Source organism: Peromyscus californicus, unplaced genomic scaffold (assembly GCF_007827085.1).
Source record: "Peromyscus californicus insignis strain IS unplaced genomic scaffold, ASM782708v3 Scaffold_7__1_contigs__length_154581171, whole genome shotgun sequence".
Lineage (NCBI taxonomy): Eukaryota > Metazoa > Chordata > Mammalia > Rodentia > Cricetidae > Peromyscus > Peromyscus californicus.
The window spans coordinates 140,525,656-140,550,732 of record NW_026294595.1 but is presented as its reverse complement, the minus strand read 5'-3'; the positions used below and the strand labels follow the sequence as shown (position 1 = coordinate 140,550,732).

General features: G+C 49.5%; 1 protein-coding gene across 1 annotated transcript in view; it reads right to left on the bottom strand.

The window, feature by feature from the left end:
- The window catches only part of Eya2 (EYA transcriptional coactivator and phosphatase 2), a 174,764-nt gene that overhangs the window by 26,294 nt on the left and 123,393 nt on the right, over positions 1–25,077 (bottom strand). Inside the window, exons 8-9 of the mRNA XM_052723360.1 lie at positions 24,313–24,455; positions 17,362–17,445 (exon numbers count right to left, since the gene is read on the bottom strand). Coding sequence (XP_052579320.1) covers positions 17,362–17,445; positions 24,313–24,455 — 227 coding nt within the window. The remainder of the gene's footprint in view (positions 1–17,361; positions 17,446–24,312; positions 24,456–25,077) is intronic.

Below are 25,077 nucleotides of genomic sequence, written 5' to 3'. Positions count from 1 at the left end.
GTGGCAAGATCTGGGATTTGAACCCAGGACCACCCAAATAAAAAAGAAAACTAAAATTGTAACCACTTCACTCCCTGAATGTGTCTTTGCAGAGACAGTGACATTAAACAGAATACTTTACTTTTACGGCAGTGAAGGCCATGGTCATGTTTCTTTTGATAAATGCCTTTTTTTTTTCTTTAAAGGCAGGAGAATTTTCAAGTCTTTTTTTTTTTTTTTGGAGCTAATATTTATTTATTTATTTTATTTTGCAATACAATTCAGTTCTACATATCAGCCACGGATTCCCTTGTTCTCCCCCCCTCCCGCCCCGCTCACCTTCCCCCAGCCCCCCCCCCCCAGATAAATGCCTATTTTAAGACAGCTGTTGTCTGCTTTTTCAGAATGGCTTCGTGGGTAAAGGCATTTGCTGTGTTAGCCTGGCAACCTGAATTTGATTCTTGGGACCCAAGCAAGGCTAGGAGAGAAACAACTCTACAGGGTTGTTCTCTGACCTCACACACAGACACCGCCCCCCCCAGAGAGAGAGAGAGAGAGAGAGAGAGAGAGAGAGAGAGAGAGAGAGAGAGAGAGTCATCCATCCTCTGGCATTTAGCTCTTTAGATGTGTTTCTGAAAAGTTGCTGATGGATGGTTAACAACTTTAATGGGCTGGTTAATTTTTCTTCTTGTGCTTCTGGATCCAAGGCCACTGTGTGCACCAAGCAAGTGCTCTACCACTGAGCCTCTTCCAGGCTACAAGTGGGCACATCAACATGGCCGTCGCTTGCTTGCAAGGTGCCTAGAGTACATAGTCTGAGTATTCTAGTAACACAACCAGGGGGGCTTGCCTTAGCTGTGTGTGTGCATGTGTGAGATATGCATGTGTGATGTGTGGGTGGGTGCATGTGTGGTATATATGGTGTGTCTATATGTATGTTTGTGAGTGTATATGTGTGATAGATGCATGTGTGGTGTATGTGTTTGTGGGATATATGTACGTGTGTTGTATGATATGTGCATGTATGTGCTCAGGCGTGCAGATGTGGAGGGCAGAAGTTGACTCAGGGTACCTTCCTCTATTATTTTCCATCTTAGTTTTGGAACAGGGTCTCTCTGAACCTGGAGCTGGACGGTGAGTGAGCCTTGGGACCCACCTGTCTCTACTGCCTACACTCCCCCTCGCCCCCAGTAATAGGGTTACAGACGTGTGCTGCCATGCCTGGCTTTACGTGGGTGCCAAGGATCCAAGCTCAGGTCCTGACGCTTGCATAGGATGCACATTCCTCGCGGAGCCATTTCTGCAGCCCCCAGCTCAGTGTTAACAGTATTTCCAGAGGGGGCCTTCCTGGGTATCTGTGCCTCTAATCTCCACCTCTAATGCCAATAGCAACTCCCCGCCTCCTCCCAGGGATGACAGCCACAGACATCTCCAGACTTGGCCCAACAGGCCCCAGGAGCCAAGTCACTCCAGCCGAGAAGCCCCACTCCAGAGGACTGCAGATGAGAAAAAGTGCTGCTCTCAGCGCATGGCATTATCAAACCAAGTTTGGAATTACGGAGTGGAAACCGCTGAACTGAAACTAGCTTTCTACCTCAGACACACTGAATCACATTAAAAACAAAAATGAAAAAAAAAAAAACACGAACAAACCCAGGTTTGGGGCTGTGGCTCGGCTGGTAGAGAGCTTGCTTAGCTTGCCCGAAGCCTGTAGGTCGATCCCCAGCACCAAATAAACCTAGAGTGTGGTGTGTGCCTGTAATCCCAGCACTTGGAAGGTGGAGGTTCAGTTCAAGGTCATCTTTGACTATCTAGTGAGTTCCAAGCCAGCCTGGGCTACATGAGACCCCGCCCCTCCCCCATATGGAAATCTCCCAACAACCAAGGCAGAAGGTGCCTCTTTTGTGTCTCAAGGAGGAAGCGACCCAGCAGTTAGAAAGACCCACACTGAGGACCCTGGGTGCACACTAGCACTCTGCCTGTACTTTCCAAAGGTGACTTGGGGCGGCTCCCTTAACTTCATGCCCTTCCTCCTGACTTGTGCCGCCAAAGCACCTGCTTCCCAGAGGTGGGTCATCAACACCAATCTGGTCACCGGGAAGCACTCTGCCTTCAGGGTTGGCCTGGCTGTCATCCTGGGCCTCTCTGGCCACACCTATGGTGTCAACTTGGTCCCTCCTTCTTCAGATGCCACCTGGGCAAAGGTTTTGGGGCAGAGGGAGGGTGCTGACTTGGCACTGTGCCACCCAGGCCCTTGCCTCTCCTGTCAGGATCCAGACTGCCCTGGAGCCAGGCTTGTGTCCCTGAGTGGTGCTGTCTGGGCTTGCCCACGTTCCCTCCACAGGGCGGGTGTTGCGCTGACTCTGAAGCTGGCTCACAGCCTGCCGCCTGCGGTCACCTCACTTCTTCTTCTGTGTCAATTACCCTGACACCCCCCAACTTCAGGATGATATACTTCTGCATGAAGACCCCTCTCTTACTTAAAAAAAAAAAAAAAAAAAATCCCACCTGCACACACAAAACCGACTGAAGCTATCACACCTCCCAAACCAACCGGGCCTTTAAATATTCCTGCCAAGTAGCTGTTTATAAGCCGAACAAATAATTACTCTGCCACGAGGAAGAAAAGTACTAATTAAAGCTATTCATTAAAGCAGCTGCCTATTCTGTGGGGTTTATCTCTCTGAGTGTCAGCCAGAGGTGAGGGGCGGATTAGCACACAGTGGAAGCCTCTGCCAGCTAAACCTCCTCCTTGCGGTTAGCCTTTCATAATAAAGTTGTCGTGAAAAGCAAGAATTTAATGGTTTTAATTGGGTTTAATTACTTGGAAACTCCTGGAAAACAGATCAGCTTGTTAGAGAAAGAAAAAGAAAAAAGAAAAAAAACTATTTTTTTTCTAAAGAGGGGGACAAGAAAATGATGGTAGTGGAAAAAAAAAAACAAAACAAAACCCAGGTTAATTCACGTGTTTGAACAGTAAAGAAAAACAAACCCAAACAACAACAAAAAAAAAACCCCTCAAACTTGCTTCCTTGGCAGTTCCAGAGAACAGGAGAGTGAGAAAAATCTGAAAAGTTCAACAAATGGGCCTATCTGTACAAACAGGAACTTCGCCAAAGACCTCGGGATAAATTCTGTCATGGCCATAGCAAGAGCCAACTGAGGACTCATGATGGAATCAGGGTCAAGGGGAAGAGAAAAAAGATGTCTCAGCTGGTTCCGCTCTCAGGGTGTCATGTAGCCCCACAGCACATGGATTCTCCTTCTTGTTTTTTAGTCGTGTGCGTTTAAAGACTGCAGTGCCGGCTAGCTGCAGCATTTTTCACTCTTACCTGAGGCCAGAAATTCAAAGCCAGAAGCACAGAGGAGGCAGCAGCCTCCATCATGTTTGCCCTGGACCCAGCAGCTGCCTGTACCAAAGGAGGGAAGACTCTGAAGGCCTGGGTGAGACATCACCCTGACATGAGCCGGGTGCAGGATGCCAGGATGGAGAGGCGTGGCGGGCACGGGAGCCTAGGGCCCACAGAGTGGCTCTGAACACGTAGGTCCAGATGGTATCCAGTAGCTGCTTGAGGCTCTGCCGCGCTTGAGTCCTCAGCGGCGCTCAGTGGTTTCTCTCTTTGCTCATTACAAGTAGCAATCCTTCGGCATCCCTTCCACAGGCACAGCAGCGGACACAACCAGTAACATGCTTTATGTTAATTAATTAATTTTGGTTGTTTTGAGAAAGGGTGTCTCTGTGTAACAGCTCTGACTGTCCTGGATCTCGCTCTGTAGACCAGGCTGGCCTCAAACTCACAGAGATCCACCTGCCTTTGCCTCCTGAGTGCTGGGATTAAAGGCCTGCACCATCACCACCCAGCACTTTTTATTTTTTTGAGACAAGATTTGCTATGTATCCCAGACTGACCTCCAACCTGGAGGGATACCTCCTGCCTCAGTCTCCCTAGTATTAAGGACTACAGGCAGAACCACTACTCCTGGTCCCAGCAGCCTGCTTCTAAAGATTCACTTCCTTTTCTGTCCATGAATAAAGTTTTATTGAAACACAACCACGCATATGACTTGTGTGCTGTCTATGGTTATTGTCCCATTACAGCTAACACTTTGAGTACTTGTGACAGCCTATTTGATTCTTAAGATTCAGTTTTTTCTTTTTTTCCTTTTTTTTTTTGGATACAGGGCCTGGTTGGCTTTGAACCCTGATCTTCCGTGCATTAGCCTCTGAGCCCTGGAATCACAGGTGTTCATTACCACAGGTGGTTTAAGAATCCAGCCTGTAAGACACTGCATTCATTTGCTTTATAAGATCTGCCTACCACAGAGCTGAACCCTCCTAAATACACGTGACATGTTAATGTGCACATTCCAACCTTGACCCTGTTGATATCACAACTGTATTCCACAGGTGGAAACTGAGGCACAGGGAGACCAACTTGTGAGATACAGCTAGGAAATGAGGCTGGCTTTGAACTTGAGCCATCTGGTTCCAGAGCCTACACTTTAGACCACAAGAGGGTGAACTTTTTCTATACAAATCCGGTAGCCTAGGCTCCACGTTCTGTGTGGTCTCAAATACAACTCCTCAGCTCTCCCGCTGCAGTAAAAGAGCAGCCATGGAGAACGTGTAAGTGCTTGGGAGCCTCCGCTGTGTGTCAACAGAACTTTACTTACAAGGACAGTTGGTGGGCCATACTCGGTACACAGAATGGAAAAGGTCCACAGCACAAGATCCTGACCAGGGAGTCAAGGCTGGGAGCTGGGTGAGCTGGAGAAACCCTGCATGCTTAAAAAGCCTTTGCTTTGTATGATAACCGAGGGATCTGGAGTTTTCGCCTTATAACTCACACTATTCCTTTTTGTGGAATGTATGTACCAATTATACAGATGGACAGGGTATGGTGGACGGCTGAGCTTCCACAGGATCCACTGAGCATGGGCACAAGCACTCAACATTTATTTCTCCATGTAGAGGCTCTTCAAAATCTCCTCTGTCTTGAGCCATCTCTCTGTACCTGAGGGTGACCTTGAACTTCTGTTAGTTTTTAAATACTTATTCATTGTGTGTGTGTGTGTGTGTGTGTGTGTGTGTGTGTGTGTGTGTGTGTGTGTGAATACATGTGCCACAACTTGCACGCGGAGGTCAGAAGACAACTTTGGAGTCAGTTCTCTCCTTGTGGATCCCTGAGGCCAAACTCAAGTCATCAGACTTGGTGGCAAGCGCCTTCGCCATCCGCTGCCGTCTCTGGCTGGCCCTGCCTCGAACTCCTGATCTTTCTGCCTCTACCCACCAGGTGTTGGGATTACAGGTGTGCTCCACTGTGTCTCCTTCCTAAGTCCTTCATTCCTCTGGCCTTTTCCTCTCTCCCTTTCTCATTTTTAAAGCATATAATCTGGGGCAGTGTGTGTGTGTGTGTGTGTGTGTGTGTGTGTGTGTGTGTGTGTGTGTGTATGTAGAATGCTTGTTGAGCATACACAGACCCTGGATTCCATCCTTAGCAAAACCCCAAAGAAACTTCTTTTGAGACGGAGTATCATGCAGTGAGGCTACCCTTACTCTTGGTCCTCCTGCCTCCAGCCCCCACACCTTCCCCAAGTGCGGTGATTACAGGTGTGCTCCACTGTGTCTGGCACAGGTTTGAATATTAATTGATTCACTTTATGAATACAGGTGTTTTGCCTGCATGTAGGTCTGTGCACCACATGCTTGCCTGATATCCAAGGAGGTCAGAAGAGGGTGTCAGATCCCCTGAAAATGGAGTTCCATGAGGTGCTGGGAATTGAACCTAGGTCTTCTGCAAGAGCAGTCAGTCTCTTAACCACTGAGCCAACTCTTCAGCCCCCAAACTTTTTTTTTTTTTTTTTTTTGAGTATATAACTCAGGGGCAGCGACCATCTCCATCTACTTCCCAAAGTTTTCTTCACTGAAAAATAACTCTGCATCTCCACAAAACACTGGTTCTCTAGTATCCTTTACCCCAGGTCACCACCAGTTCACATCCTAGCTCCTTGGACACGCCCATCTGGAATCACACACTCCAACTCTTTTTTTTTTTTTTTTAAATGTTCAGGGAACACTAGGCAGTTTTTCTTTTTTTAAGATTTATTTATTTATTATGTATACAGGAGAGGGCACCAGATCTCATTACAGATGGTAGTGAGCCACCATGTGGGTGCTGGGAATTGAACTCAGGACCTCTGGAAGAGCAGCTAGTGCTCTTAACCTCTGAGCCATCTCTCCAGCCCACACTCCAACTCTTATAACACACTGCTCCCTTCCTCTTCATGACCAAATGATATTTGACCACCCGGGTTTGGGGACCCGCTTGTGTCCCCAGAGGGATCCTTTAGCTATACGCTCCTCCTTAGAATAAGGTCCTAGTGGGAGTTCCCCCAAACTCTGCCTCCTGCCATTAAAGGGGCCCCCAGATCCATAAACTCAGAGGGAGTATGGGAAGCTGGCATGGGGAGGGACATCCATTGCGGTGTCCCTGAACCCCAACAACGACAGTGCTGGTGCCCACCTGCCACCATCCAGCCACACTCCAGCACCAGAGGCTCCAGGAATCCCAGCAACCTTTGACACGCTCAAACCCCCCATCGTTGGAGACTAAATGGCATGACGCACAGGTGGGTGCGGGCAGAGGAGGGGGTGTAGGGGGTACCCTCTCGACTTGAAAAGGAAAACCCCTGCCATTGTTTCGGTTTCCAGGGCACCTGAGACTTTCTCACCATGACCATTGAGAGCACAACCCCTGTATTTAGAGAACAAAAGAACCTCTCGCCCCAACCCTAGTGAGTTCTCTTAGGTTTTCAGAACAGAGTGAAGCCTTCTTCCTTCTCCTGGCAGGTCCCCTCCAGCCGGTGGGCAGCGGGGACGGGGCTGGCAAGGGGAGGAGGCAGCCCTTACTAAGTCTTTAACTAGCCCCCAGTCCCCTCAACCCAAGCTGGGGGATTCCACAAGGAGACAAGCCTCGGCTTCAAAGACAGACCGTAATGAACGCTTTCCAGATAACCCCTAGCCGTCACCAAAACCTCTATTTTCTGTTGAATGGGATCCTTTAATGCCAAGAAGACGCATAAGCACAGGCCCTCGCATTTAGGCTCCTGCTTGGGGGTTAGCTATTATAAGGGATTAGAATGACAAAGGGTACCGCCCCCTGCCAGAGGCCCTGTGACTGTCATTCACCTGCGTGACATCTTTCAAAGCTTCTCTGGCTCCCTCCTGGTCCACCCCCAGCAAAACAGCAGATGCCTGTGTTTCATGCCTTACAGGATGGGGGAAGTGACCGGGGAAGCTACCCCCAACCCTCTTGTACCACAAACAAAATAACCGTGGGTCGGAAGTGCCCATGCAAGTTGTTTCTTCATTGGTCACAAGAACCAAATAGCTTAACTGCCAGAGTCTGAAGGTGGAGAAAAGATTCTGACGTGAGCTCAACCCCAGCGGGGGAACAAAATCTCCCACTTCCTCAGCAAATCCTTTCTAAATTGTATTCATCTTGACTTAATCCACCTCTGCCGAGCGAATTAGGCAGTATTTATTTTGAGAGTCTACTTTATAAAGTTCTAAGGACTGTGTTTTGCTGGGGCTGGGGCTCCGCAGCCCGTCAGACCTCAGGCTGTCGCAGGCCCAGAGCCCAGCACAGTGTAAATAAACACAGCTGAACTCCGGAGGAACGCGAAGGTTTTCTCATTAAAGAAATAAAATAAACAGCGGTCCTTAAGCACTTTGGCTGGTGTTTGTCAGAGAATGGAAAGGTCTAGATGCCTGAGAGGCAGCTGTGAACAGAGCTGTGTCCTGAGGTGGGTGGGGGTGGGGATTCAACCCAAGGGCCTGGGGATGAACTGTCTGCCGGGCCCTTCTCACCCGAACCTTAGCAATGTCAGAAGAGTAACACGATCATTCCTATTTTTAAAATTTTGCGTGTGTGTGTGTGTGGCGTATGTGTAAATTTGTATGTGTATGTGTGTGCACGCGGTGTATGTGTATGTGTTTGTATGTGTGAGGTGTGTGGTGTATGGACTATGTTTCTATGTGTATACAATATATGTGTGTGTGGTGTATGGATATGTGTGTGTGTGTGTGTGTGTGTGTGTGTGTGTGTGTGTGTGTGTGTATGTGCATGTCTCCTCCCTAGTGCTGGGATTACAAGTGTGTCACTGTGGGTTTTGGGGATTGAACTTAATACCTCTTGCTTGCGGAGCACACTTGGTATTGACAGTGTCTCTGCTTCACATCTTTATCTGTGGTCAGTTCTGCTTTCAGAATAGAGATCCAGTTTGCTACGCTTCTCCTTCCCTGCTCTACCTCCTAAAGTGAACAGCGTCATTTTTTTTTTTTCCAGAGCTGAGGACTGAACCCAGGGCCTTGCGCTTGCTAGGCAAGTGCTCTATCACTGAGTTAAATCTCCAACCCCTGAACAGCGTCATTTTTTTTTTTTTTTTTTTTTTTTTTTTTTTTTTTTTTTTGAGACAGGATTTCTCTGTGTAGCCTTGGCTGTCCTGGAACTGGCTATGTAGACCAGGTTGGCCTCAACTAACAGATCCTCCTGCCTCTGTCTCCCTAGTGTTGGGATTAAAGGCATGTGCCATTACCCCTGGCTGATGGACAAACAGTGTCTTTCAACTGGACCACAGCACCCACTTCTGGGGACTCTCCCCAATTCCAACGATGCCTCCCTGGGGAGCAGCCAGGGATTCAGGAAGAGAATGTGGCCTGGCTTTTCCTCTGTCCCCAACTCTGGGGCTCCTGTTTCACAGCAGAGGCCTGTCTCATTGCCGCTGTCCCCAACTCCTGCCCTGCTGCAGCCTCACTGGCCTCTCGGCTGGTTTTCATGCTCACCAGGGAGACTTCTTGCCACAGGACCTTGGCAGATGCTAATCCCCTGTTTTTCTACCAGGCATCCATTTCTCCAACCTCCTTTTAGGTTTATATTCAAATGTGGCTTCTCTGTAAGGCTGCCTTTCTTGAATGTGAGCCCTGTTCCTGTGGGACTTCCTGCCCCCCCCCCCCTACCTCTTTATGCTTTCTTTCTCTGTCCCGCTCTTATGGTGGTATTTTATTTGTACTGAAATGTGATTTTATTTGTATGTTAATAAATAAAGTTGCCTGAGGGTCAGAGCTAATTGCAAGCCATAGCAGAGCTGGGCGTTCGTGGCGCACGCCTTTAATCCCAGCACTTGGTAGGCAGAGCTAGGTAGATCTCTGTGTGCTCAAGGATACAGTCAGCATTGGAGACACACGCTCCAATGTGTTTCTGGAGGTCTGTACAGACAGGCAGTGATGAGGCAGTCATGTGGTTGGTTTTACAACCAATGAGAAGGCAGAACAGAAAGTCTATATAAAGACAGACAGGAAGTAGGTCTCTTTCGGAGAGGTCTCTAGGCTGAAGAGGCTAGCTGCAGCAGGCGGGTAAGGCTCTTAGCTCTGATCTCTTGGCTTTCTTCTTTGCATTGGTTCTGTGTTTCTTATTTAATAAGATGGTCAGTTACATCTACACGCTCTCCTTCTTTCTGATACGGGCTCTGTGTAGCCCAGGCTGGCTTCAAATTGGTGATCCTCCTGCCTCAGCCTCCTAATGCTGGGACCGCAGATGTGTACTACCACGGCTTTTCTCTGTGTTTCTGATTTATCTTTTATTGTCTTCTTTCTTATCTCAAAGATGTAAGTTTTTCCTGGCTTTGGCTCACTGCTGTATCCCCAGTGCTTGGGATATGGCTCTCCAGCTGCCTCTCTGTTTGACCCACAGGCTCTGTCGTTCCCTCCCACAATGACATGGCAGAAAGTGGGTGACCTTGTGAGTCCCCTCTGCCCTTTCCTTCCCGATTGCGCCACATAAAGGGGCAGGTTGGAAGTTGCTGTTTTTTGGCCTAGTTCCCCAAAGCTCAAACCCACCGAGGAGGAGAAGGGAGTTCTGAAGATCCCTGGCCTCCCCACTCCATGAGCACTGAAGTGCCCGTGAGGTCCTCTCCCTGTTGGCCCATGTAGGAGCTAAGCCCACCAGAGAGACAGTCTGGGTGGGGTGAGATGGCCATGACCATGGCTAGCCTCACCATGAAAAGCTCCAGGGACAAGCACGGGACACACCCCAGTGCCACCCTGAGCGGCTGAGGACTGCATCAAGCCCTCACCCAGGTCCTTGCCGCTGAGACTCTGGATGTCTGATCCAGTCTGGGAAGGCTGGTGAAGAAGATAGAGAACATAGGCTTGACTCCATGTAGTGCAGCAAGGGATGAGAAACTCTTTCTGCTCCACACTTTAAATGTCTCCTTGTCAACACTCACGGTCCCAGCAGACACTTCTGGCTCCCACTGCCTGCCAGGCTCTGTTTTAGTCCCAGGCTGCAGCTGGGACAGTGCTCCTGTCCAGTCCAAGGCAGAAGGAAACTGACCCCCGTGCCACACAACCCAAAATTCTCGGGAAAACATTTTTCCATACTTTGGATCAAGTGGAAAAAGTTAACAAAATCTGCACAATAAAAACACAACTATATTGGAGACTGTGGAGGAGGCATGGCGGGTAAAGAGGGCTTACCACACCCGCGAGGACCTGAGTTCCAAAACTGGGCATGGCCACAATACACTTGTAACCCGAGCACTGTGGGGGGTGGAGACAGGGGGATCACCGTGACTTACTTCCTGCTATCTCCAGGTTCAGTGAGAGATCCTGTCTCAAGGGAACAAGGCAGAAAGTGACGGAGGACACCTGACATCCTCCTCTGGCCTCAACATGTACACATGTGTGACTACACCACACACACGCACACACACATACACACACACACACACACACACACACACACACACACACACACACAACCCACCAGGACTCTCTATAAAGGCTGCTCCTGCTGTTGTCTCGCTGGCAAATTTGCCCTGTAGAGACTTAAAGGTCACTGGGGCCAAGGAATCAGGATTAAATGGAAGCTCTTTTCTCTACACAGTGACGCTGATTGTGACCTGGATTACAAGACTTACCTTTATTCAAATGTTGATTTTCTTTCATTATTGAGTTTTGGTATTGATCTGAGTTTTTCAAACACTGTATTAAAATCTGGCTGATATTCACATCTCAAGTTTCGGTACAGTTTGGTTTTATGCCTGAGGTACCTAACTGAGGCCGGCAAGCGTAGGGAATAGCTAAATGGGCTGGGACTCCACTTGGCTTGGGCTGTGTGCACACTCATCTCCAAACAATAGAATTAGCTAGCCCTTCCTCAGGAGTCACTTGGTATCTCTCCTTCTTAAACAGTTTATTGTATTTATTCTTATTGGGTCTGTGAGTATACGCCACACATATGCCACATTGTCTCTATGCAGGTCAGAGGTTAACTTTTGGGAGTTGGTTCTCTCTTTCCACTGTGGTTTCCAGGGATTGAACTCAGGTCATCAAGCACCTTTACCTGCTGAGTCATTGTGTGGGTTGAGTAACTCCCCTTTTGTGTATTCCCCTGGACATGTATTCCAGAACATGTCTGAATATGGGAGTCAGGAGCCTGATCTGGCCTGAACGAGCTCTGGGTGTGTGAGCAAAAAGGCACACCATATCCTCCGAGTGAACTTTTAGGGCAAACACCTATTTACTGTCTTATGTCTATACAGACCTGGGTAAATGGCATGGTTAAAATCAGATGCATGATGGGAAGGGGCATGTGCAGTGAGCAAAGGCTTACATAATCCAAGTCTGTCAATCGAAGCAGAAAATCTGTGGCTCTACAGCCCTTACCAACCAGCTCCTCCTCCTAGACCCCAAAACGGAAGGCACGACAATACCCAGGCCCTTGAGTACTCTGGTTCAAGTTGTCTGCTGCTGCTGTGAGGAGGCACATCCGATCTGCCCCCGATGCTTTTCCTGAAAAGTCCCCCTGCCACATGTAATCTGTGCCTTTTTCAGGACTTTGACTAAGGCACCAAGAACCTGGAAACACCTGGCAGGGCCTGTGACCTCCAGTAACATAACCTTGTCATGGGACTGCTATCACAGAGTTTACATTCATGTGCCCTGGCTGTTGGGTGGGAGTAGGCAGAAAATTAATAATAAGCACTAACAATGACAGGAGGCAGCAAGGCTTGCTTGATGAGAGAACATTTGGGCAGGTTCCTGAATAAAGGAAGAACCTTGAGGAGAACTGGGAAATAAAATTCCTGGTAGACAAGACAGCATGTGCAAAGGACCTGTGGGAACCACAGACAATGTAACCGATGTGCTAGTTACAGAGGTCAAGATGGAGGTTCAACTTCCAATTTCAAAACTGACTATAGAGGAGATATAAACAGAACAGTGTGGTACTGAATAGAGACAGACACACAGAACAGTGGAGTAGAACGGACAGGTCCAAATAAGCCTGTATATGAATGTTTGTCACCCCCCCCACACACCTGAGTTTGATCCTCAGGACCCACACAGTGGAAAGGGAGAAGTGACTCCTACAAGCTGTCCTCTGACCTCCACATGAACGCCATGGCACACACATACTAAATCAATGTAACAAAACTTTAAAAATGAGACCGTGGCTCTGATCTTTCAACTCTGGGGATAAACTAACTTGTGAGCCATCCATACTGAGATGGTTGTTTATGCTAAGCACACTGAATCTCAACACAGCCGTCATCAACTACAGTGCAAGCTGGAGCCACTGTATGGAAGGAACTTCTGGAAGGTGCAGCACGGAGGGAGTGTGGGAGGAAAGATGGTTAACACATCTCTCCTCAAATCTCATCCTGGTTCCAGGCAAAGGCTCCTATACCTTCCACCTGTGTCCTCCTAATTCCAGCAGGAAAAGCAGGGTTCAGAGAAGAGTGGGTAAGAGGCGTAGGAGGGATCAGTCACGGCTAGGGCAAGTCCACAAGATGTGGGAGGTAGCTACTGCAGGGCTGGGGATGAGGGTGGGGGAGGTGAGCCCTGGGGAGGAGGGGTTGGCACGGAAGTGAGGGGTGACAGCTGCACTCAGCACCCCCTGATTGGGATCAGGAAGATGGCCCAGTCTCTGTTTTAAAATGCAAACACCCTGTTTTGAATCATTCCTTGATCATTCAGCTCTGGTCTCTATTCCCTAAGTAAACAGGGAACCCTCCTCTGGCTGGGGCTGTGACAGATGTGAGTCCTGCTTCTGTGCAACGCTCAACAGAGTGACCATTGAGTGAACAGTGAGGCGTGGGCCCTTGGCATGGATGCCCAGAGGGTTCTGACCTCCAGAGCCAGACTCATATGTGCTGAGGGCTTCTACCCTTCCAGAAAGGGTACTTCAGGTTCCTTTGGGGGCCCCAGCCCTCTCCCACTCAGTCCATTTGGTTGGAGTATAGGATGGTTTGCTCTCCATTTCTTCCACACCAGAAATGGGCTCTGGGTCTAGCCTGGGCAAGTGGAAGTGCAGATGGGCATGGGAGCCAGTGTGGGACAGGAGTTGTGCTGGGATTCAGGAAGCAGAAACTCTTTTCTCAGGTGAGATTGCCAAGAGGGAATCAATCGCCTTGTGCAGAAGTTGGCTGAGGGTGAGCCTGAGGATGCTGCTCCTGTATCCAGCCAGACTTGAATCTCAACAATCCCTGGGTGGTTCAGGTATTGTGATTCGATCAGTTCCTAGAGTTCTGCTTGCTCTCAGCTGGTAGGAATGGGCACCATGACTACAGCTGGGGAAGTTTAGAGAAAGGACAGCAGGCCAGAAGTGGAGGCTTTGACTTCTAGTTGTTATAAATAGTTGCCTCCTGGGTCTTGGTTACTCTGTCTGCAAAATGGGCTCAAGGCTATGCTCATGTTGGTTGTTCCCACTTCTCGGACTTCCTGACTCAGAGTTGTAGCTTGGACTTCTCTCTAGAGCTCAGACTCACGAATCTAGTTGTTCCACAGACAAAAATAATGGTATACTGGGCAGCACTTTGGGTTAGTAACTGCCAGTTGTCTTCCACTATCTTTTTCCTTTCTCCTCCTCAGAGCAACAGAACTCCTGCATCGTAACTGGGCATGTGATTGCCTCAGAGAAAGACCATTTTGCCCTGACTCCCTTGCAGCTAGGTTTGGTCATGTGACAAAGTTTTAGCCAATTGAATGTGAACAGAAGTGATATGTGTATCTTCTGGGTCTAGCTCTTAGAAGAGAGAGACAAAAGAAAAGAGGCTGGAGAGATGGCTCATCTGTTAAGAGCACTAGCTGCTCCTGCAGAGGGCCTGAGTTCAATTCCCAGCCTGCACACAGTAGTTCACAATTATATCTAACTCCATGATATCCAACACCCTCTTCTGGCCTCCATGGGCACCAGGTATGTAATTGGTGCACAGACACACATTCAAGCAAAACATCAAATTTAACAATGACAATAACAACAAATGAAAAAAAAAAAAGAAAAAAATGAAGAATGGCTTCCCTCTTCATGTTCCCTTTTCTTGGCTGGAATGAAGACATGAGGTGAGCTATGAATAATCTTGGCAATGACAACAATGTTCCTGGGATGTCAGAGAGTAAGCCTGGAGGAACTTCCATCCCTGGGGCTGGTCCAGCTTGAGCTGCTTTTGCCTGGACTATGAGGGGTGCGTGTGTGTGTGTGTGTGTGTGTCTGTGTGTGTGTGTGTCTGTGTGTGTGTGTGTCTATATGTATGTGTGTGCTTGTGCACGAGAAATTAGCAGTTACCTTGCTATTTCAAGGCTCTTAAACTCAAGTCCACCAGAATTAGCAAATAAAAATCCTCATTTTTTACCTTACAGGGAGCTGGGGGAGGGAATGGAAGGTTCTAGAAGAGAAATGAGGACATCCAGAGATTACACAAGAAGGCAGATGAGCCTGAGCCTGGGTCCGACCTCTCTCTTGGGTGATCTTACTTCCCCTGAGTTTCAGTTTCTCCTTCAAATGATGGAGACTGATTGCATATGGTGGTTTTGGGGTCCTTCCAGCTCTGACCTCCTACAGCCTGGTAGTTCTAGGGCACTGAAACCCAGAGAGCCCCATTTCTTGGAGAGTCAGGGCAGGCAGGGCCATGGGCCTGGAGACCGCTGTCCTTAAGGGCAGCACTGTTGGGTTCCTGCTGATTGCTGTCACAGGGGAGTTCTGGCTTGCCAGATTCCCTCATTTTTCAAGAAGGGCTGGAAATCTGGACTTTTCTGGTCTGTACAATTGCCTGATTTTTAAATGTTGGCGATAAATTCACTTTTTTTTTTTTTAAGTACTCTAGAGGCCAAACAAAAATATCTGCAGGCTGAATTTGGCTAGTGGCCACCAGTCAGGAATGTCTGTTTTGACACTATCTTCCTTCTCTCCTCCCTCCTCCCCTCCCTCGTCCTCTTCCTCCCCTCCCTCCTCCCCTCCCTCCCTGCTTCCTGCAAACAATTACTTAATGCCTGCTAAGTGGGAGGCTATGTTCTGTGACCGCCTATGAAACAATGAACAGGACAGAAATGGGAATCCTGGTCCTCCAGAGGTCAGGCATCCTAGGACATCACCCTTACTCACTCATCCAACAAAGGCTCACTGAGCAAGCCTGTCCCCTGGACCACGCTGGGTTAGGAAAGGGAGAAATGCTCATGGTCCCTTGTCCTGAGAGCCCTGTGTCCAAAAAGGAGGCATGCATGAAGTGTGGAATTATGGTAGAAGTGCAACATGCTTCTCTAGGGAGAGATGCATAGATGGACATGGCTAGGACGGAGCCCATGAAGAAGGGGACATCAACTACAAGAACTGAAGCTGGGCACAGTGACACACATCTGCTGTCACAGCTGCTTGAGAGACTGAGACGAGTGGGTGGGAAAGCAGAGGTTCAGCTGAAGGTGGTGACTTGGCTGAGGGAGTGACGCTGGGGACTGGTGGCTGGCATTGAGGAATGACATGGGCCAAGGCCATGGGACCCAGAATGGAGTGCTAGGTGGGTCCTTTCTTCGAGGGGCCTCTCGGTGTAGCTTAAGACACCGAGGGGACACATATAGGAAGATTGACTTCTTCTGGGCCCACAGAGTCTCACCGAATGGACATTCAGTGTGTGCTTCTGTGTGTGTGTGTGTGTGTGTGTGTGTGTGTGTGTGTGTGTGTGTGTGTGACACTGCACTGAGTGGATGAACACCCACACAATGGCCCTGGGGGAGAGTGTACCTGCTAGTTTTGACCCTAGGGGAGGGCATGTGTTTGCTGTGGCTGCTGAGCCCACTAATGTCAGTACCACTCTTTTTGCTGGCACTCAACTAAGCTTCACAGGGTCTGAAAATACATGCCGCTGTCCCTGCCACACATATTAATGGTGTGTCTATGGGCAGGAGATTTCTGCACCCCCGACACCATTTTTATATCCGGCACAGCATTGTGGCAGACAATAAATCTACCCTGTTAATCACACCTCCAGCTTGTTATAGCCTCCATAAAAACCGCAAGCAGCTGGGAAAGCCATGAGGTGATGTCAAGTCCAGCACACTAAGCAGAAACAAAAGGGTTTCCCAGGCCTGGTGAGTCTCTTTCTCCACCCATGCTGGAAGCAGCTGCCCCCGACTCTCACCTCTGAGTGGACGGCTACTATGTTTTCCTCTTAGGTAGCACATTCAACCCCTACAAATCGCCCTGAAGAGATGGTTCATCTGTAGACTGTAAGTCCACAGCAGGCTGTGGAGATGGCTCAGTCAGTAACATGCTCCCACATACGCACAAGGCCCTGAGTCCAGATCCTCGACACCTGGGTAAAAGCCAGGCCGGTGGTGTGCACCTGGAACCCCAGAGTGGGAAGCAGAGGCAGGGGCCTGGGGTTTGCTGCCCAGCCAGTCTCATCAAATCAGTGAGTTCCAGGTTCAGAGAGAGACCCTCACCTCAACAGATGTGGGGACAATCAGAAGAAGCTACCCACCGTCAACCTCTGGCCTCCACACGTCTGTGTCACAGTCCAGATAACTGGGGAGTAGGAAAGCACTTCACCCCATTTTCTAGCTTACTATGCGTCTGGCTGTGGTGTACCACACCCTTCAAGGAAGCAGACCCCCAAGGACTTTGGTAATCACAGACACTGATGACTTCATGTGTTGGAAGCAAATTCGTGAGATGGCAGATAGGAAACTGATGAAATTCTCACACACCGAAGGAACATTTCATAGTGTTAATCCTGGGCTGACCCAAAGGGGTGGTTCTGGGTTTCTTGTGAGCAGCCCCCATGATTCCCAGGAGAAGCAGCCTGGGCACACAGTCACATTTGGCTGAGTGGGTAAAGGCACCTGCTGCCAAGCCTGATGACGTGGGCTCAGTTTCCGAGACTCACACGTGGAAGGTGAGAACTGACTTCCCCAGGTTGTTCCCTGACCTTCACCCTTACAGCACCATGCGTGTTCACACCCAGACACACAGATGTGTACACAATAGGCAAATAAATAAATGTGATTCCTTCTTTAAGAAAAGAGAGAAAGACAAAACGGATCCCTACCTTCCCATATCTGGATGCAAACGTCCCCGTGAGCAGAGAGTGGAAAATAATGATCGTCTCGTCCAGGTCCCAGACGAACACCCGCTGTGACGAAAAAGAGGAAGAGAAGATGGAGTCACTTACGTCTGACTTGCTCTCTGCAGATCTCAACCTTCTTGGAGAAGTCTTGAGACACATTAAGTCATAAAACAGGTGGCCCACACCGTTCCCTGAGCCGCTGCCGAACCCCAACTGTGTCAAGGGTACTGTCGTGGCCAATATCTGGACTCCTACCAGCCCCGCCCATGCTGGAACCTAGAGGTCTTCACATAAAAACTCAAAAAAGGAGGCATCTGGGCCAAGCCAGCGCTTGAAGAAACCTTAAGTCTCGCTTGACAATGTGAGCTACTACCAAGTGACCCTTCACATAAGCCCGGTTACTTCTAGATGTTTCTGTTTATAGCAAATTTGACTCCGCAACTCTAAATAACCCAGGGGCAGCTTTCCTCACAGACCTGCCAACAAGTTGACAATTTCTTTTGACTCCATCATAATCTTCCATCTTTACAAATGGAACCGTTGCATTTCTTCCCAGGTCTAAGACAGAGGACCAAGCAGGCAAGGGGAGTGTGTGTGTCCTTCCCTCATCTCTGTCTCTGTTCTCAGCGGCCATTGGTTTTACTTTTCCATGGTCAGAGTGAGCAAACCAATCTGAACGTTTAGTTTCAGAACTATAACTGTCTTCTACATGTGGAGTTTTTTAAAAAGACCATTATTATATATGAGTGATGTATGTGTAGGTGTGTGTACCTGTGTGTGTGTGTGTGTGTGTGTGTGTGTATGTGTGTGTGTGTGTATGTGTGTGTAGGTCAGAGGCCGCCTTTGTGGAGTCACTTCTCTCCTATCTTTACATGGTTCCAGGGAGCCCACTCATGGTATTAGTCTTCTCAGAAAGTAAGTGCCTTTACTCGCCGAGCTGTCTGTCCTCTGGGCCCTAACTGGTGATTTTAAATGTCGATAACCAGGAGCTACTTACATTTTTTGATTATTGTTCGCCATTAAAGACAAGAAACACATCTATCCAACCTCATAGCTCCTGATCCACTTTGAGGAGAACACGCCTACCATCAAGGTCACGTGTCTCCCTGTCCATCTTTCATTCTCCTGCAAGCATCCTGATTCCAATAATCTCAGTGTGTTCCCAGATGAGTCTCACCTGCCCACAGAACTCGTTGTCTCTGGTGGACCTTATTCATTGCTTTGTCTTTCTCTTTCTTGGTGTATTGTGCCTTCACTACAATCTCAGATTTAGTCACAGCCCTTATCCTCAGAGTAGCGTCTTCAGGGATGGGATGGGGCATCACCCCTGGGCTCCCGGAGAGCATGATCCTCAGAATTCATCCCATGTGTTTCTGAGTGGGATCCACTGTTCCCTGGACTCTAAGTCTCTCCCTTTCTCAATTTTCTGCCTTGTTTTACCTGAGTGCCTCCTTAAGTCGCGTCTTCAGAAGGGATGTGTGGAGAGCAACTTTCCTAAATTTTAGCAAATCTGTTATTTATATTTTCTCTGGGTACAGAATTCTCCTTAGAAGACAATGTTCTCCAGATCTTGGACATGATCCTTCACTGCTCTCTGAGCCCAGAGTCATAACAGGACGGACGTTCGGCTGGCCCAGTCCTCGCAGACTTGACTTTCCCCACCCACGTTTGCATTTGTGTATGTGGGTGCACACACATGTAGAGGCCGCACGTTCACCAGGCACGTTCATCTATGACTCCCCATTTTGTTTTTCAAGTCAGGCTCTCTCACTGAATCTGGAGCTTACTGACGGGCCAGGCCGACTGGTCATCAAAGCGCTGGGGTCTTCCAGCACTAGGGTCACAAAAGTGCACTGCTATGCTCAGGTTCTTAAGTGGGTGCTGGAGATCCGAACCCAGGTCCTCATGCCTACACAGCGGGCACTGTACCTTCTGTCCTAGGTTTTATTCTCAGATTGACCCAACCTAGAGTCGGTCACCTGGGAAGAGGGAACCTCAGCTGAAGAACTGCCTTTGTGAGACCGGCGTGTGGACATGTCCATGAGAGATTGTCTTGACTGAGGATTGATGTAGGTGAGCCCAGACCACCATGGGTGGCACCATTCCTAGGCAGGTGGGCTTTGCCTGTATAAGAAGGCTAGCTGAACAAAAGCCATTGAACAAGCCAGTAAACAGTATTCCTCCATAGTTTCTACCCCTGCTTCCTGCTTTGAGTTCCTGTCCTGACTTCCCTCAGTGATGGACTCTGGCCTGAAGTCTAAGCCAAATAAACTCCTTCCTCCCCTAAGTTGCTCGGTCATCACGTTTATTATTATTATTATTATTATTATTATTATTATTATCATCATCATCATCATCATCATCATCATCATCATCATTATTATTACAGACAGTCTGTGTAGCCCTGGTTGTCCTGGAACTCACTTTTTAGACCAGGCTAGCTTCGAACTCAGAGATCCGCCTGCCTCTGCCTCCTGAGTGCTGGGATTAAAGGTGTGCGCCACCGCCGCCCGGTGCTCATCATGTTTATTACAGCAACAGGAGACAAAGTACAGCACCCCCTGAGCCACCTCCTCGGTCCTGAGTGTATTTCTTACTATGGGCCATACAGGCCATATAGAAAAGGTTGGGAAACAATCACTTTTGAAGAGGCTTTTTGAAGTTCAAATGTGCCAATCTTAATTCATTTGAACTCAATGCCTTGAATCAATTTAACTTAGAAGTTTTAATTGTGGAGTTAAAAAGCAATTGGTGAATGTCTTCAGATCCATGCAGTCTTTTTTAACTTACCCACCGGACCCTCTATCAAGCAGCCCTGCACCCCATCTCCTCACCTCACTGACCCCCAGCCTGAAGTCCTAGTGGAAGAACTCCTGGGGACATTTTGCAGCTCCCTGTCCATGGCTACGACAACTTGCACTTGGGTGGATCCCTAACTACCCCAGGGAGATCTGAGATTTAAATTGGGGTCTCAAAAAAAGCCACAGTCTCATCTTTGGGGACTGTTAGTAGTCAAGCGGCCTGAGGGGAAGAGAAGGCCCATTGCGGATGGAGATGGGCTCAATACTTCCCCAGGACTGGGCTTCAGGGAGAGTAGGGAGAGGCTGGAGCAGTCTGAGGAGCACTGTATGGGGGCAGGGCCATCGAAAAGGCACAGGTGGGGGGGGGGGCGGGGGCTTTTAGCTCCTTCCCAGGAGAGGAGAGAGGCCCAACCTCTTTCCTTGTCCCATTTCCCAGGCTGATCTCATCACCTCTCTGATGCTCCACTGTCCTGCTGTCCCACTGCCCTTGAGTCCTAAGAGGGTTCTGCACCCTTCAGAGAAATTCTGCTTTTACACGTCAGCCAGCTCAAGCTGGTTCCTGGCACCCGTAGCCTAAGGGTTTCAGCTAACACACCTCAGAACTGCCACTTCAGCACTGGCCTCTCTCCTGGGCTTCTGTCATTTATGAAACTGCCGAAGACTTAAGAGGTGTGAGCGTGCCTGCTGACATTAAACTCCGAAGGAAAGCACTGCTCACACCCTGGTGCCCGTTCTCACACGCTGGTCCTTTAGGAGGGAGAAGCAGGTGTTTCCAGAATGGTGCCCTGTGAACCCCACTTCCACGTCGCGGCCCTCCCATCCCCCTCGCCAGCGTCTCTCTCTTCTCCCACCATTCTCATCAAGAGCAGAAGCTGCAGCAGGTGAGCGCAGAGTTCTCCAGAATGGAGGATCAATGCCTGTACTACTCTGTGCATTTTCAAGCTGGTGGAGACATGCAGGGAAGCGGGAGGGAGGCAGGCCACAGACAACAGGAGCCGTTTTGAAAAGACCCAAACCTAGTTCGGTTCAGTGAGAAGGGGCAGATTTAAGATGGAGGGGAAGCTGGGCACGGTGGTACTTGCCTATAATCCCAGCACCAGGGAGGCTGAGGTAGGTAGGAGGATTTGAAGTTTGAGGTCAGCCTGGGCTGTGTAGCAGGGCCCTGTCTCAAGCCCTGCCCCGTTCAAAAAAAGAATAGAAGCACGCAATGGGAAGCTGAGGCAGGAGGATCATCAGGCAGCCTGGGCTACACAGCTGGATATACGTAGCATTCCTTTGGACTCGAAGCCATTTGGGAGGTTGAGGGAGGAGGATGGCTTGCACTCAGGACTTTGAGACCACTCTGGGCAACATAGTGAGAGCCCATTTCAAAGTGAAGGGGTGGGGACTGAGGGAGGGGAGGATAGAATGCCCCAGGCTGAGGGCAGTCCTTTCAGCAGGGGGAGCTCTCCTCGGCAGAGTCCTAGAGTACATAGTTTGCTAAGACTAATAGAAGGGATAAGTGTGAAGTCCACAGGACAATGCTTTCCAGGACGGAACAGCAAAGCCACAAGCCACCATTAAATCTGCACCAGTGGGACACGTGGTACCAGGTACGTCAGCAGTGGGTGCTCCTGCCCTGTGTCCCCCAGGTCTTCTGATAAGGGCATCCTCATCCCCCACACCATAGGGTGTCAATCAAGGGACACACTTAAGTGGGCCTTGAGTCTGACCTTGGGTCAAGGGGTGCTGTGTTCTCAAACAGCCTGCTCTTTGGTGGAACAGCAAGTGAAAGACCCTGGTCGTTCCCTGGGTTTTGTATTTCTTTAATCCTTGGTTCTTTGTGTGTGTGTGTGTGTGTGTGTGTGTGTGTGTGTGTGTGTGTGTGTGTGTGTGTACGTACGTACAGATGTGTGTTCATGCATGTGGAGGCTGGCTATCAAAGTCCAGTGTCTTCCTTGATTGTTTTTTTGAGAGATCTCTCATTGAATCTGGAGATCACTGATTGGCTGGAATATCTGGTCATCAAACTCCAGGCATCTGCCTGCTTCTGCCCTCCCCCCCCCTCCCCCCAAGGCTGCCCTTCTCCAGTCTGGCTTATTACATGGGGGATTCAAACTCAGGTCCTTGAGTACCAAGCTTTTTACTGGCTGAGCCATCCCTCCAGGCTCCACCTGGTTGTTGCAGCCTCCTCTCCCTTTCCTTCCTTTCCTGTAGGTTCTGTGGTTTTGGTTTTTGCCACCAAAGACTGGTGGCTGGTGCTCCAGTGTCCTTAAGATCAAGAGTGATTCCCATGGCCGGTGCACAGTATGGCACCAAGCAAGCAGCTGACCTCTTACCGGGTCACACAGAGGATGGCAGCAGCATCCAAGCTGAAGGGCAGTGGCTGCACATCTGTGCCCTGAGACCACGCAAACCCTAATGTGGAGGCCCACAGAGGTTTCCTAGTGAGATCTGAGCTTGCTTTACCCAGCAGGACTGCGTAAGAGGATGATTGAACCATAGGCCTGGGTACCAGGTGTTTGGAAGGGTCTACACTTGGTTGTATCTAGCAGGGGGAGGTCTTTTGCCTTGTCCCTTGGCATTGTTATAAAAAGCCCTTTTGAATGAAGTTCTGGGCTGGTGGATAAGGATCCAGGCCATCCTGAAGCTGTCCTGTGTTTCTATTTTTCTCCCCTCTATTCTTCTATCTAAATCTCTTATCCCTCTCTCCTCAAGAATACCCTGGGGGTAAAAAGTAGGGGCAGGTCCCCCACACCCTAAGATTCTCATATGTTTCTGGGAGTGGGGGCGGGGCTCAATAATGAAGTGGGATCTCTACCAGTCTGATGGGATGTGGATACAGGGTCAAAGTCACATTGATTTTTCTTTTGTTTTGTTTTGGGTCTTTCAAGACAGAATTTCTCTGTGTAACAGCTCTAGCTGTCCTGGAACTCACTCTGTAGACCAGGTTGGCCTCAAACTCACAGAGATCTGCCTGTCTCTGCCTCCTGAGTACTGGGATTAAAGGCGTGTGCTACCATGCTTGGCCAGGTCACATTGATTTGAGGGAATGACAGAGATGCAGGTCTTGGGGTCTGAGTTTGTGGCTGTTCTGTGAGGGGCTCAGGCAGGAGACAGTGGTGCCATGTTGTGTTTCACATGCTTGGCACACATCCCATCTTAGTTGATACTACTCAAGTCCCAGTGCATACGACAGCTAACCAACAGGGCAGTGGAGACCCCTGAACTTGCTTTCTTTCTTTCCCGTGTATGCAGTGGTCTAAAGCACACGGCAGCTAACCAGCAGAGCAGTGTGGACCCCTGAACTTGCTTCCTTCCCCGGGTATGCGGTGGTCACTTGGGTCTGTCTCAATGGCACTCACGAGGCCTGGGTCCCCACTGTCTTCCTCCCCCATGCAGACTGGTTCAAGGAAGATTTCCACATCTGACAAATGCCAGCGTGCCCTTCAGGTCAGCCTCTTCAGCTCTGGTTGCACACTGGAACCACTGGGACCTGGAGTCCCCACATTGGGAGTGTGGGGTACAGCCAGTGTGCTGCTTGAGGGTGAAGGTCCCTCCCAGCTCTGCAGATGCTTCTGTGCCCAGGATGGGGATCTCCCTGCCTGAGCCGCTAGGGCCACATGGAGGATGTAGACCTTGAGCCTCCCCAAGGTTGGGACAAGCCAGATTTCCTAAACTGCCTCCACCTATGGTCACTCGGTCTGGGATGGGACCTGGCACTGGTTTTTACAAACTGTCCCCACCACTGAACTCCAGTTGAAGACCCTGCCCATCATCTTCCTTACCAGGAGCTCTCAGGGTAAGCCCCCTCTGGGGTTCAGCAGGCAAAGGGGCTTGTTACACATGCCACTTCTCTGTCTTGCTCAGGACCTATGCCGAGGACCCCTGGGGCACTCGGATGTCACTGAGGTGTGAGAAGCATGGTCCATGCTGGCTCTCAGGCTGTCCTTCCCCAGATTAGTTACCCAGCAGGACTCTATGCCGCCAACCTGATTCTTCTGGGTTTATACCCCCGGGTAGTGGAGCTGTCTGTCACTGGGTTGTGCTTACAAAGTGCAACTGACCAAAGGCTTGGGGAGCCTTGGCCTTCAGCAGTGACTCAGGCTACAGACAGAGATGGGCTTCTCCCCCATTAGACACCCCTGGTTACCTCAATCTCATTGTCCCCTGCCGGGGAAGGGTCACTACTCCTCTTTGACCGGCCGCGGAGCTTCCCATCTGAGGCCCGATGGGGCCGGTCTGTGTCGCCCTCTTTTGCTGGCGTGGAGGGCCCGTTGTGTGTGCTGTAGTCACCTGGGGAATGACAGAGGATGATACACAGGTCAGAAACTTGGCCGGGTGTCTCTTCCTGGGAAATATGGCACCAGCCCCATCACCACCCAACCCCCAGAAGGATACCCCGAAGAAAGCACTGCAGGTCAAGATTATAAGATTAAACTGCTGGTCACTGCCATCCGCTGTGAAATAATCTTTGTACACTGTGAAAATTTGTTGCTCTCATTGGTCTAAGAGAAGGCTGAATGGCCAATAGCTGGGCAGATAGGGGTTAGGTGGGACTTGTGGACAAAAAGAGAGCGTGGGGAAGAAGAAAGGCAGGGTTGCCAGGAGACACAGAGGGAGCAAGACATGCTGGAGGATAGGTAAATCCACAAGCCATGTGGTAATATGTAGAGTAATAGAAACAGTTTAATTTAAGTTGAAAGAGCTAGTTAGTAACAAGCCTAAGCTATGGCCGAGCTTTTATAATTAATAAGAAGCCTCCATGTGGTTATTTGGGAGCTGGCTGGTGGGACAGAAAATTTCAACTACAGCCATCTGTGCCATTTATGACCTTCTCCCAGTCAATAGTCATCTGTGAGACAGGCTCTGTTTCAGGTTCTAGGCCCTGTCTAGAGGCTCAAGCACTCAAAAACTC